The 14257-nt window shown below is 43.4% G+C and overlaps 2 protein-coding genes across 5 annotated transcripts in view; one reads left to right on the top strand and one right to left on the bottom strand.

The window, feature by feature from the left end:
• Positions 1-4580, top strand: part of mtmr7b (myotubularin related protein 7b) — a 14728-nt gene extending 10148 nt beyond the window's left edge. Inside the window, exons 9-15 of one of the 3 annotated variants that reach the window (XR_007038192.1) lie at positions 1138-1263; positions 1337-1386; positions 1579-1779; positions 1866-2000; positions 2354-2480; positions 3238-4204; positions 4294-4580. Coding sequence is in view for 2 of the 3 variants with exons in the window: in XM_047364706.1 (XP_047220662.1) it covers positions 1138-1263; positions 1337-1386; positions 1579-1779; positions 1866-2000; positions 2354-2480; positions 3238-3585 (987 nt within the window). In the remaining variant the exon portion in view is untranslated. Of the gene's footprint in view, positions 1-1137; positions 1264-1336; positions 1387-1578; positions 1780-1865; positions 2001-2353; positions 2518-3237; positions 4258-4293 lie in introns of those variants that run through there. The other 2 variants (XM_047364706.1, XM_047364707.1) reach the window with 2 other exon arrangements.
• A 656-nt stretch (positions 4581-5236) lies between these two features.
• On the bottom strand, positions 5237-13689 carry pmm2 (phosphomannomutase 2). 2 transcript variants are annotated; one of them, XM_047364747.1, is made up of 8 exons: positions 12901-13689; positions 9022-9133; positions 8862-8938; positions 8674-8765; positions 8102-8201; positions 7802-7877; positions 7337-7452; positions 5237-5610 (listed from the first exon to the last, which is right to left on the bottom strand). In XM_047364747.1, the coding sequence occupies exons 1-8, from the start codon at positions 12973-12975 to the stop codon at positions 5506-5508; spliced, it is 753 nt and encodes a 250-aa protein (XP_047220703.1). In that variant the 5' UTR covers positions 12976-13689; the 3' UTR covers positions 5237-5505. The 2 variants fall into 2 exon arrangements, with proteins under 2 accessions (XP_047220703.1, XP_047220704.1); XM_047364748.1 differs by lacking the exon at positions 12901-13689 and adding an exon at positions 12014-12303.
• Between the last annotated feature and the right edge of the window lie 568 nt (positions 13690-14257).

Raw genomic sequence — 14257 nt, 5'->3', positions numbered from 1 at the left:
GGTTTCAGTTCTTTACAAATAGAACCCATGAATCAGATGCAGATGTTCTGTTTCTGGCCTCAGAGGTTCTTCAGAGAAACTTGGAGAACAACCCGCATCATGGAGACCAAGGAACACAGCAGACAGGTTGGAGTTAGGTTCTACAACAATATGCCAGGCTTTGAACATCTCCCAGAGATCTGTTCAATCCATCATCTGAACGTGGAGAGAGGATGGACCACCTGCAGACCTACCAAGACATGGAGGTCCACTTGACATTGGGTGGAAGAAAACGGACACTGCACATCATCCTGGACACAACATCTCCACCGTCATACAGGGTGGTGGCAGTATCATGCTGCAGGACAGGGAAGATGGATGGAGCTAAATCCAGGACAACCCTGGAAGAAAACCTGTTAGAGGCTGCAGAAGACTAGGGTGAAGCTTCACCTCCAACAGGACAACCACCCTAAACATATAAGAGTTAGAAGGGCCTAGTTAAAGTGCAGACCTAAATCCACCTTAGAATCTGTGGCAAGACTAGAAACCTGATGTTCTCCGAAGTTCTGCTTCCAATCAGAGTTTTAGATGTTTGGAGAAGAAGTTTCAGTTTCTTCTCTCAGTCTCAAGATTTTCCAGGTTTCATGTTCAAAGCCTGATTACTGCAGAAACATCTGCCATGAATTCATTCAGAAAACTCTCTGCAGACCCCACACATCCTGCACACAAACTGTTTAGAGTTTTACCTTCAGGTGGCGCTACAGAGCACAGTTTCTTCCCCCAGGCTGTTTCTCTGTTGAACATTTATATTGTGTATATTGTGTATATTGTGTATATTGTGTATATTGTGTATATTGTGTATATTGTGTATATTGTGTATATTGTGTATATTGTGTATATTGTGTATATGTTTTTAAGGACATAAAGATTTATACAGAATATATCAAAGTGGACCGGAGTCAAATTCCTTGTTTGTTGTATGTATGAACTTGGCAATAAAGCTGATTCTGATTCTGAGCCGTAGTTTTTATACTCAGCTGGAAACTTTCGTCTGGAGAATCTTGACCTGAAAAATGTGTAGAGGTCTGCGGCTCTGAGCTTGGTTCTGTAACCCAGTTTGACCTGGTTCTGACTGCAGCCGCCTTTCTCTCTGTCCAGGCGGTGGCTGATGAAGGTGTCAGCGTTCTGGTTCACTGCTCAGACGGATGGGACAGGACGGCCCAGGCCTGTTCTGTGGCCAGTATCCTGCTGGACCCGTTCTACAGAACCATCCAAGGATTCATGGTAACACACGTTCCTGTGATCAGAAATTAGGTCCTGTTGTCAACTGGCTGAAATCCTCCTCCTTCTCCTCCAGGTGCTGATAGAGCGGGACTGGGTTTCTTTTGGGCACAAGTTCTCCCACAGGTCAGTGTGACTGGATCAGGTGGTTCCTGTTAAACATCAACCATCATGCTTCACTGGTTTATAATCTGGGTTAATCCTCTCTTGGCTGACTGGATTAAGACTTTAACAGCCTCTTCTGTCAGCACGCAGATTTCTGAGTTGTTCTCAGTTTGTTCTTGACTGGACAGTCATCAGAACCGTTCCCCTCTGCAGGTACGCTCACCTGGATGGAGATCCCAGAGAGGTTTCTCCCGTCATAGACCAGTTCCTGGAGTGTGTGTGGCAGCTCTCGGAGCAGTTCCCATGTGCCTTTGAGTTCAACGAGCGCTTCCTCATCGCCGTCCACACACACGTGTACTCCTGCCAGTACGGGACCTTCCTGGGAAACTGTGAGAAGGAGCGCCGGGTCATGAGGTACAGATGTCGCATCCGCAGGTCCACACAGGAGGACCACATCTGTCCAGGTTCATGTTCATGATGTTTCTGTTGGTGGTCTGCAGGCTTCGTGAGCGCAGTCACTCTGTGTGGCCTCAGCTCTGGAAGGACCGGTCCCAGTTCTCCAACCCACTTTATAAGGCCGAGCTGAGCCAGAGTCAGGGCATCCTGAGGCCCAACACCACCCCCTACTGCTTCAAGTGAGGAACTGCAGCATTCTCTGGGGACCCGCTGATGGATTCATCTAGTTTATCAGAACTGGTTCTGGATCCTTTTAATGTTTATCAGTGTGACTAAAAAGAAACTTAAGTTTGATGAATAAAACAAACACTCAGTGAGTTTATTTGACATTTCTGTTGCTGTGGTTGATTTGTTTGTCTGGCTGCTGTGGAACCAGTTGGTATGAGGAGCTGGAAGGACGCAGCAGATTGACTCCTTTAACCAGGAGACCAGGATATGATGCTGTTCCTACACTAAAATTAACCAGAATTGTCCTTTAAAACATTCCCAGCTGACCAGCAGATGTAAAGCTTCAAATGATGTTTGTCTCCAGGATGTGGAAGGGCCTCTACAACCACGTGGAGAAGTCGACGCCTCCCCGACAGTCACCTGCTGACTTCCTGTCTGCCGTAAGGGAGGAGTCCCATCGGCTGGAGGAGGAGCTGACCAATCACCAGGAGGTACCGGCTGGAGGAACCGCCCACCACTCCAAACAAGGCATACAGCACACAAACACACCTTTAACTAGGACACTGTGAACTCTAGAGATTTGGTTTGATGGATACAGAACAGGGAGGTCCAACGTGAGCAACAATCAGAACACACCCGCTGGATTTGGATCAGCACCACACACAAACAGGTGCTGACATGTTGTTTAGATTAAAGCTGTTAACATCCTGTAAATGTTCTCTGATACAAACACTGAGCTGAGAACTCATCTTAAAGGTTCTTCAGACGTTCCTTCATAACAGAGAAGGTGGTTTATCCACAGTTTCTCCCTGGAAACAAAACCCTTTCCCTCTATTTCCAAACCTGCATTTATTTCTTTATTTAAAAGCCTTTGTTAGAGCATTTAGAGGTTATTAGTAGACGATCCTGTCAGTCCTGAAGCCTCTTCATCACGTTTTAATTGATTAAGCAGAGACTGAGAAAACACCAGTTATAAGCTCAAACCGTGGGAACTTTCGAGGTACCGAAACACACTCCCACAATGCATTAGCACTTCCATCAAGTTCATTCTTCTATTGGCTCATTGCATCTTCGGTGTGTAATTATCTGCAAAGCTCATAGATGACATCATGTCGGGTCATTAGAGGCGATGGCATCTAATATTCTGATGGCCTGAATCGCTCAAACACACAAACTGATTCTGGTTTTAAAGAACTTTGTGAGGTTCTCTCATCTGATTAAAGAACCTCTGTGTGGTTCTCTCCCCAGAGGATCACGGTTCTCACAGGGAAACCAATCATGTGGGAGAAGATGGAGGCTCCGTGGAGGAGAAGTAGCCGTCTGCCGCACAGACACAGCGGGCCGGACCCGCCCACATCCTACTCTGAAGCAGTCACCAGCTCTGAACTTCAGAACAGTCACCTGTGCTCCTCTGAGCTGGCCAATCAGAGGGCTCAGAGAGCAGACTCCGCCTTCTCTGGGCTGTTGGGGCAGCAGCTGAGGAGTCCGGATGTGGAGGACGTTTCGGCCTGCAGCGACCTGGAGTCGGGCGTGGCCGACCTCAGCAGCCGCTCGTCCTGTGGTGGGGACGACAGCAAGGACCCGGAGCTGGAGTGAGGTTGCCCCTGCTGCTGCCTGTCAGGAATAAAGGGAACTCAGTCTTATTTAATGGTTCACTGGACAGAGCCGGACTACTGGATCTGGTTCCTAAGAGAGAAAACCAGATGAATTTTATCCCTCAGATAAACTCATCCAGTTTTTGTTTACTTTCCATACAGGCTGCTGTTTTATTTCTAGATGCAGATTTAAATTGTTTTACTGTTTTAAATAGATGCACTGTAGGGCAGACCGGTGTCATGCTGCGGGCTCGATGAGGAAGGTAGGAAACAAACATACCTGAGTGTGAACATGTTGATGTCATCATTTCTTTCCAATGTGAAGTGAGTTGAATGTGTTTATATGTAGACAAGTCTCCATGGCAACAGATTTAAGTTGAATTTCTGAAACAAACCTGAACGCCAGGGTCGAGTTTTCCCTCAACTTCCTGGACGATCCGGTTCAGGAATTCCCTCAGGTTCCAGGTTCCATCCATCCCTCTGGATGGGAGACTTTAGAGCCCAGATCACAAGATGAAGTGGGCCTCTTCTAACCACCAGAGTGTAATTAACCTTCTTCAAGTGTTCGTTCATCTCAAAGATGACAAGAAGAAAGTTGACTAGTGAAGATCTGGAACACAGTATGTCACTGCAGCTTGTCTGCTTGTTTATGGTTTCCTGATGTTTGTATTGTTTTTAAATCCGAGACGTTTTTCACATTCTGATGCAGACATGGAGCAGGTCGAGGAGCTCCCGGGTGAAGGACTTCTGGTCCGACCCAAGCCGATTCTGTCTACAGATCTATGTTTTCAGATTAAAAGCTGAACATAAAACCATTGGATAATCTGGAGTTGAATCAGATGCAGTAGTTTGTTTCTGTCTTTTCAAACGTCTCTGAGAACATTAGAGAAGAAGACCTGGGATCTCCTCTTCTTCAGAATCTGTACTCTGTGGCGTGTTTGTACAGTCAGCGTTGTGTATCATTGATGTGAACGATCAATAAATGCTCTAAAAGTAGTGATCTTGATCTAAAGGTAATTAATTGATGGGAAAAACTTCCGGTTAATAATCCAGAGTGGCTGGAAAAAACCTATTGGATCCTCCTAAACCACCAGAACCTGATCCCTGTTGGCCAATTAGTAGATTCGAGTTGAAGTTGCATGATGTTGGTGGAGCTGCAGCAGCAGACCTGGGGACACAGATAAAAGTTCTCCACAGAGAATAAACGGCTCCCTCAGGGTAAAACTCCACATTTCTGCCTCCAGATCCATTCAAATATTTCATATTTTTCCAGAAAAAATTCCTTTCAGGAACAACTCTCTTGACTCTGGTTGTTCTCCTCGAAGATCAGAGCTCATTTAAAGGAACCTGGATGCCTCGTCACATCCATCCTAACAACGATCAGCCTCGGCTTTTTAATCATTTTAAATTCACATTTCTTTCATTCTTTTCATGTTTCTAGTTTTTCTTGTGAACTTTAGCAGACCTGCTCCTTTATTTTAAATTATACTTGATACAAAAAAACTTTTCCTTAAAAACTTTCAGAAATGCTGATTCACACTTCAGTGACTTTTTGTGGAGGCACTCTGAACCTTCTGGGCTTGGAGACATCTGGATGCGCTGGAGAAGAAACCAGGAAAACAAAGCTGCCAAATCATTTTTCAAACACTCAGTTTATGCATCGTTCTCTTTTTATTTGGTTGACAGATTTTACAGAATAAAGTTTGTTACATTAAAGTGCCTCAGGAACCGGTAACAGCTCCTTAGTTTACAGTGAACACACGTGCACCTTTGGTTCACCTCCCAAACTCCAGATGACGTGTAGAACGGTTCCCAGCTGGTGCTGTCCGGCCCCACGGTCCATGGTTCTGCTCAGTGTTCTCCTCAGTGTTTGTTAGAAAAGGGACCAGATGCTGCAGCGAGAGGAACTCCAGCTTCGCTCTTAGGAGAAGAAAAGCTCCTCGCAGAGCTGCAGCGTGTCTTCAGGACACGACACTTCATGGCCGACGGTCCGAGGGTCGCTGAAGATCTCGTAGTCGTTTCCTCCCTGAAGGCAGAGGAACATGAAGCTGTCAGGAGATCAGATGTTCTGCAGACAGCAATCACCTCCGGCACAGGAGGTTCTGATGAGTGTTTCTGTACTTGAACAGCAAGAGTCTCAAATCTGAACATCTGCAGAACATTCAGACTGATTTTACTGGAGGTTCTGATCTTAGGAGGACTGCTTTTAAAAAACACCTCCATTCAGACTCTCTGGACCTGTGGTGGAACAAACCAGGTTGTCTGTGTTCAGAGCCTTGCAAACATCTTCAGCGTTTCCACATTTATTCTCGCTCCAAACACAAACCTGAGTGGATCTTATCAGGAACCACCAGAACAGAACCGTTAGGTGGAAGGAAACGTTTACTTTACATTTTTTCCCACAGATGAAAGTCTGATGTTGAGCATGAGGTCGTATTCAGCCTCCTTTACTCCTGGTACCCCTAAATAAAGTCCAAAGAAACAAAGTGCCTCCAGGACCCACCTGATCAGAAACCAGAGTCCAGCTGTGTGTGATTTACTCTGAGTCTGACTGCAGTTGTTCTGTTTCTGGCCTCAGAGGTTCCTTACAGAACATCAGAGAACAACCAGCATCATGAAGGCCAAGGAACACAGAGAGCAGAGAGGTTAAGGAGAAAGTTCTGGTTCTGTTTTAAACAGGGTTAGGTTCTGCAACATCCCAAGCTTTGAACATCTCAGAGCTCTGATCATCTGGACATGGAGAGAGGATGGACCAACTGCAGACCTACCAAGGCATGGAGGTCCACCTAAACTGGCAGGCTGGGCAAGGAGAACATTAATCAGAAGGAGCCAAGAGGCCTATGGTAGCTCTGGAGGAGCTGCAGAGATCCACAGCTCAGGAGGGAGAATCTGTCCACAGGACAACTATTGGCTCTGCAAATCTGACCTTTATGGTGAGAGAAAATCATCCTTTATATAAAGTCAGAAGAACTCCTGTTAAACATGTAGGAGAAGATGCTCTGATCAGAGGAGAAGAAAGTGAAATGTTCTGCCCTGCTTACAAAACACCATGTGGAGGACAGCCTGCCCTAAACACACTCCCACACTGGGGTGGAGCTTCTCCTTTCAGCAGGACAACCACCGTAAACATCCTGCCATATTCATGGGTGAGAATGGCCTAGTCAAAGTCCAGACCTAAACCCAACTGAGAACCTGTGACAAGACTTGAAAACTGATGTTGACAAACGTTCTCCATCCAATCTGACTGAGCTTGAGATGCTTCATAAAGAAGAATGGGCAGAAACCTCTGTCTGTAGATGTTCCAAGCTGGTGGAGACGAACCCTGAAAGGCCTGCAGCCAGAGGAGGTTCTACAGAGGACTGACTCAGGAAGGCTGAATATAGGTGCACACCACACGCTGTTTGTAAAAAAAAGTTCAACTATGAATCATTTTCATTCCACCACATAATTATGAACAGCTTGGTTGGTCTGGAGCTTAAAACCTCAATAAAAGTAATTAAAGTTGGCGGTTTAGATAAAGGAGAACATGTGGAAATGTTTAGGGGGTGTCAATACTTTTCTAAATCCATCTTTTGCTAAAATTCCTCCTAAAGTTTCCTTTTAGTTTTCTCCAGATTTTGAGTGAAGCAGCTGCTTTAAGACCAACCTTCACAGACGTTCCTCAGGGTGAGCCAACCTGACTGAGGAGGTCAAATGTCTTTTGATATTCTGCAGCCGTCAGCCTCCCGTCCTGATCTGCTACGCATACTCACAGGTTTGGTTTTGTCTCCAAAGAAGTGGATGGTTGAGTAGTTGTCCTTCTCTACGATGTCCAGACAGTACCTCTTGTCCCAGCCGTCGGGGAACACGTCGAAGCTGATCTGCCCTCCTGCAGAGGAACAAAGAGGAGAATTAACATGTCAGTTCAGCTCGTTTTATGGAGTCGTTTTAACCCCCGACCCCAGGCTGGGGGTGGGGTTAAACTCTGAGTTGTTCACTGTATCATAAAGTCCGCTCATGTTTTCAAGGTGCAGCAAGTTTAGGATAAATCTGTACATTTTTCTGATTATTAATCCTGGATGCGCAAATATTCGAGCTTCTTTTGCTTCCTTTCCAAAGTGTGTCCTATGAAGATGGTCAAGTTTGATACATTTTACTCTAAAAGTGATCGTGATGTGAAGATCTATCTTCCTGATCCTGGCTGGAATAGTTAAATGTAAAACTGAAAGCAGACTCACCGATGGAAAACGACAGCCCCTTTCCTTTGAATTCCTCCTTTAGCACAGAAACAAACTTCTCTCGGATCTTCTCCTTCTGCAAGAAAAACTAGAGCTTAGATTCCTGCCGGCGGTTCTGCTTTCAGACATTTTCTCTTTTCACTTCAGCTCTGAACTGCTTCAGGAAAACCTCCATTTTACATGCAAACTCTGGAAAACATGGGGTTGATTTTATAGAGAAGAAATCACTTAGAAAAATCCTTCAGAATAAGATGATCTGTGCAGCTCTGATTGGTGCCTTCAGTGACTCGAGCCTCTCACCTGATCCAGCTCGTAAAACTCCCTCCGCTCCTCCAGGGTGCAGCTGCGTCCGATGGGAGAGACGTTCAGCATCCCGTTACGGAATTCAATGAAGGTTCCTCTGAGGAGAAATATGAGGCTGCAGATTGGCTTTCAACAAATAAACTGAGACATCCAGTCCTGCAGTTTCCTCCAACAAACATCTGGAACACGGCTCCATCTGAGCAGCTTCTACATTCCCACTGTGTGACGGTCCATCCAGGATGTCTCTAAGCCCAGAGTTGGACACTGTCTCTGGACCAGGTTAACATACGGCTTCTTTTCTGCACAGTAAAGTTTGAGATGTTAACTCATTAAACCAAAGTTTGCTCCCGTTTCAATGTGCTGCTGCCTCTAATGCAGGACTGGATGGATATCAACAAATAGAGCAACACAGAAAAGTCACAGCAATAAAAATATCAAAATAAATGAATGAATTGAAGCTTTCTGAAACTCCTCCAGCATTACTGGGTTAAGGTTGGAATTCCAGCCCCTCAGCAGGTCCAGTTGTTCCTCTCAGAACCAGCTGGAGAGTTAAAGTTGTGACTCTGTACCGTTTTTTGGGCAGTTTGATCTTGGCCATGTAGTTCAGACAGAAGTTGATGAAATCCTGCAGCAGCTCCTCTCCCATGTGGGCCTGGATGGACTGACGAGAGCCAGCGGACAAATTAACATCCTTTTCCAGGAACCAACGTCATATCCTGGATGTATGATGCAGATCAACACCAAAAATGTGTGTTACCTGGACAGAGTGAAGCTGTCCGCTCCTGTAGGCCACCAGGCCGTTCTCAGCGAACACGTAGTCCGATTTCTGGATGACTGAGACCAAAACAGAAGGAAAAAACAAAATCAAAAAAGCACAAACACTAAAGCTTCATAGAGGAAGCAGGTAACCACCTCACCATCTTCTCCCAGCTGCTCTTTGATCTTACTGAGATCCGACCCTCCAACCACTCCGACTCGGACCCGACTCCTCAGCTTCTCCAGGAAGTCTTTCATTTCTGGAGTCACGCTCTGAAAACACAAACAGATTCACCTCCTAAACACTGAACATTAACACAGACACCATCGGTTTGTTCTCATGATGGCATCTAACACCAGGTGGCGCTCATATAATGGGTTATGTGTAATGTAAAAGGTGCAGCTTTAGGTGCTTAAAGTTAAACAGCTGAGTGGAGCTTGGAAGCTGGAGAGCAGGTTGGAGTTTCTGCAGTCTGGTTAATGTTAGGAGAAACCAGAAGACTTTGTCCAGCTGTTGATGCCAACTAGATGATTTAGAACAGGAAGACATGTTGGACAAAGCACAACTTAATCATCAGAGGCCTGAAGCTCTGAGGACCATCAGTCTAAAAACCTGAATCTAATCATGTTCTACAACTGCGTCCTCCAGAACAACCAGCCCAACTGAAAACCTCTGCAGATCTAGGACAGACCCACCAAAGACTACAAGCATCAGCAGAGCCCAGAACCCAAAGTACCGCTGGGTTTAGAACACTAAACAATCAGAAACAGTCCAGCAGACTGGACCTGTTCCCCCTGTGCTGCTCCAGATCTTCGCAGGAGAAAAGCACAAGACCTGCTTCTTCTTCTTTTTGGGATTTTTGGCGTGAGGCATCAAACGTTTAGTTGCATCATCACCATCTGCTGGAGTGTGGGCCAGAGTATCTAACTGACCTAATTTATATTCTTGCAAATAATAATACATTTCATAAACTAAATCTATACGGCTTTTGTATGAGAAACCCATAATCGACATGAAGGAGAACAGCGAATCTGAGCAGAGAAGAACTCTTTCTATGCTGTTTTGTTCTACCATTGTAACGCCATCAGAACTGCAATCATTTCAACTGTAAAGACAGCTAAATGATCTGATGTTCTTTGCTTCAATGATACGTTTAGTTCAGGAATAAAATATGCAAATCCTGTTTTACCTGACTCTGAATCCTTAGAACCATCTGTATTTATTACAAGAAATGTTCTGTACGTGTTCTGTGATTTACAACATCTGTCCAATTCCTCTTACCTTTATAAATCTGCATTTCTTTGTGGACATCTAGATCAACATTAATGTTAGGAAACAACCAATAAGGTGTAACTGAATAGGGCACAGCTGTGCTATATCTCTTCCCTTGTAATCCCATTTCCCCGCTACATTTATTTGCTGCCCAACCAACACAGTCTACTTTTGCTTTTCCACTTTCCCAGCACGGCTGTAAAGTTTTAACTGCCGGATGTCTTTCTGCCTTATGTCCTAGCAGACCTACCCGATAACTCATCATAACTGGTTTATACCTTCAATGCAAAGGGAGCTCTCCCATTTCCATTTGTACAGCCAAATTTGGAGAAGTTTTCATAGCCCCACAGCATAATCTCAGTGATTGAGTCTGAATTACCCCTTGTTTATATACTACAGATCCATAATCTAATATTGATCTTATCAGAGCGATATGTACCTTTTTTAGAACAGTTTTATCTGCCCCCCCAATCTGATCCCATTAAACACCTCATTATATTAACAATTTTCTTATATTTTCCTTCAATAAATCTTATATGTTGACCCCATAGAAATTTTTAGGCAAATAATATTCCAAGAAATCTAAAGTTACTTACTTTTTCTATTTTTTCTCCATACATTTTTAAAACAATTTGGTCAACCTTCTTTCTGCTAAATACAACTGTTTTAGTTTTATCTACTGAGAATCTACAAGAATAAGCCCAATTCTCAACAGATTTAATAGCATTTTGTATTTTTTCATACACTAATGTTACATTTTTCCCCTTCTCCATAAAGCCCCGTCATCAGCCAATAATGATTGCATAATATCCCGATCTAGTCCAGAAACCATATCATTAACCATAATTGAAAATAATAAAGGACTTATAATACTGCCCTGTGGAGTTCCATTTTCTACTCTCCATAATCTTACCTAAACATGATGTTAGTGCAGTGGACCTTTAACTTGAAGGATTTGTTGGGTCCTTTCCTGGTTTGACAATAGGAATAATACTTTCTTCCTTCCAATTACTAGGTAGCCTTCCTTCTTCCCATATTTTGGTAAACATTCCTAAAGGTTTATCTTCTATTTGGTTTCCTAAATGCTTTAACATAATATACCATATCTGATCTTTTCCTGGTGCTGTTAATCCTGATTTTGATATTGCTCTCTTCATTTCTTGCATAGTAAATGGAGCATCCATAATGTTACCCATGGTTGTTTGATTATTTAAGATTATAGGGTTCTCTTCCCTTGTTTGGGCCCTCCTATATTTCCTCTGTCCTGTTAAATAATCCGAACTATGAATCTTTGCAAATGTGTTTTCCATTATCTCTACCTTCTTCTCATTTGTTACGGCCGTCTCTTGTTCCTATTTTAATGGATATGTTCTCTCTTGTCTATTACCTCTCATTTTCTTAATCATTCTCCATACATTATTTAAAGGTGTTGTTCTTCCTATAGTCTCACAAAAATCTCTCCATTTATCCTTCTTTGCTTTTTTAATAACTTTCCTGACTTGTGCCTGAGCTCCTTTATACTTAATTAAATTTTGAAAATGATGTGTTTTCTTTCATCTTCTGAAAGCTCGGTTCCTTTCTTTGACAGCTTCACTCTTGTGTCCACCATGGTACCGCTTCCTCTTCTTCTTCTTGTTTAACGGGGTTGGCTAACAACTGTCAGGTTCATTACCGCCACCAACTGGTAAGTAATGTAACAGCTTCATCAGGGGTTGTACATTGGTTTTCGTATATTTGTGATTTGTACTAGTATTGTTGCAAAGTTGTCATTTCTAAAGGTGTATTCTAACAGATTAAACATCTGACGTCACACGTATGTATAGGTTGACAACAAGGCACAACTAATTCAGACACCAACACATTTGACGCAGTTATCTTACCTCATAAAAGGTTCTGGTTAAAACGTGAAACTGTCAGGTTGTAACTGGCTGGAAATATTTTCAACATTTTCTAAAGGAAGTCTAAAATCCATCAGACGGAATATTTACAATAAACTGCCAGCAGCGGTTAAAGGTTTGGGACTCGTTACAGTAACTTTATATCTAAAAGCAACAAACTAACTAGTATTGATATCCGGATGTTTTTCTGCTCTCATTATGTCTGGTTCAAAGCTGGTACTGGACCAGTTTAGAACCCAGTTAAACCGCCTGCTACTGGTTTCAGTTGTTAGCAGGATGCTAGCGGAAATAAACAGAAACCAGCATAATATCAAAATAGTTTGAGTCAAACTGATAATTAGTAACAAAATAAAAGCTTTTCATTGGCTAATGATTGGGCAGCTTTATTACTCACAAACACTACAGTAACACATCTAAATATTTTAGCTTAAATCTGGAAAGTGCTTTAAAAAAACTACAAAAATCTGTTCAGTGTTTGTGTTTCGTCAGATACTTCCTGTTAAATGTAGACGCCAACAAACCACTTCCTGTCTGTTTACAAGAACAATTAAAGGTAAATAAAAGGCATTTTTAAAATACATTTAGTTAGTTACAAAAATGTATATATTTATTTGCTGATAACAGGCTGATTGTAACTTTTCAAGCGGATCTAAATGTGTTTTGTGTTTCGCTGCGGCTTATTAACCGGCGGACGCGTCACAGTAACTATCCGGAAGTTGTTTCTATAAACGCGGGTGTTTGTTTGTTTATTTCAATTCAATTCAAACATACTTTATTAATCCCAAACGGAAATTAAATGTTGTTATAACTCGTATTATGAAGGTTTCCTTTAAGAGCCGTTGTAGATGCTGATGGCTGACCCTGATTACCTGTCTCGCGGCCGTCAACGTGCCGTCAACATCAAAGAGGCACAGCGTGCTCGTGTCCGTTGTGTTTTCACTCATTTTGTCTCACAGGACAATCTGCTCCCTGCTGAACGTGGACGCGCGGCTCCGTGCAGTGCTAAGCGCGTGTCCGCGGAGTGACGCTATGATCCCCCCTGACTCGGTTCGGCTCAGCTCTACAACCCAGGACTCAAACTTCAGATTCAGTGACCAACAGGAAGAACATGTACGCATCGTTTCGTGAATTGGAGCGTTCAGCCAATGAAACGGGTCCTCGCGTCCAAAGTGGTGTCACGTGATGACACTTGGGCGTTAATAGGATCTTCAGATGCTGAGCGTGGGATCAGATTCATTTGGGCCGAGCAGAACCAGATGGAACGCTTTAAAAAAGCAGATTCTCTTGGTTTCCTCTGTTAGTTTTTCATCGTCTCACCTTCAGGAACTTTGGACCTCATGGTGCTTTTTGTCTTCCCCTTCAACCAGAGAATGAAAGGACTAACCTGGACCCATACCTCTCTGGGTCTTCATTAGTCCTTTCCAACACTTGTTTCTCTGTATTTAGCCTTCAGTTATTTTGTAATTGTTTATACAATAATATATTGTTGTATTTAATCTTGGCATATTTTACTGTTATTACTGACTGAAAGTAACAAATTAACTCCTAAGCCTACAAACAACAGTGTTTTCGTGTGAATAGAATAAAACAATTTTGTTTCACCCATACTTGCTCAGTGACTATAGACCTGTTGCCTTGACAACCCACATCATGAAGGTCCTAGAGAGACTCCTGTTGGCCCACCTGAGTAAGCAAACAGTAAACTATCAGGACCTCCTTCAGTTTGCTTATCGCTGTGGAGTTAAAGTTGAAGATGCCATCATCCACCTGCTTCAACAAACCCACTGTCATCTGGACAAAGCCAGCAGCACTGTGAGGATCATGTGAGGACCAGTGTTTGCAGCAAGATGCTGCATATCTTCTATAAGTCTGTTGTGGAGAATCTGATCTCTTCTCCATCATCTGCTGGGGAAGCAGCATCAGAACCAGGGACTTAAAAAAGCTCAACAAGCTGATAAAAAAGGATGGCTCTGTTCTGGGGACTCCTCTGGAACCTCTGGAGATCATTGTGGAAAGAAGGTTTCTTCATAAAATGAAGAACATTATGGAGAACCCTGAGCATCCTCTTCATCAGACTGTCCTACAACAACAGAGTGTCTTCAGTCAGAGGCTTCTTCAGATCTGCTGTAAGACGGAGCGCTACAGGAGATCCTTCCTGCCCACAGCCATCAGCATCTACAATGTTCTTTGAGGAAACCTTCATAATATGAGCTACAACAACATTTA

This window comes from Girardinichthys multiradiatus, chromosome 5 (genome assembly GCF_021462225.1).
Source record: "Girardinichthys multiradiatus isolate DD_20200921_A chromosome 5, DD_fGirMul_XY1, whole genome shotgun sequence".
NCBI classification, from domain to species: Eukaryota; Metazoa; Chordata; class Actinopteri; order Cyprinodontiformes; family Goodeidae; genus Girardinichthys; species Girardinichthys multiradiatus.
Note: the sequence above shows the minus strand (reverse complement) of the source record. Positions and strands in the feature narration are given on the sequence as shown.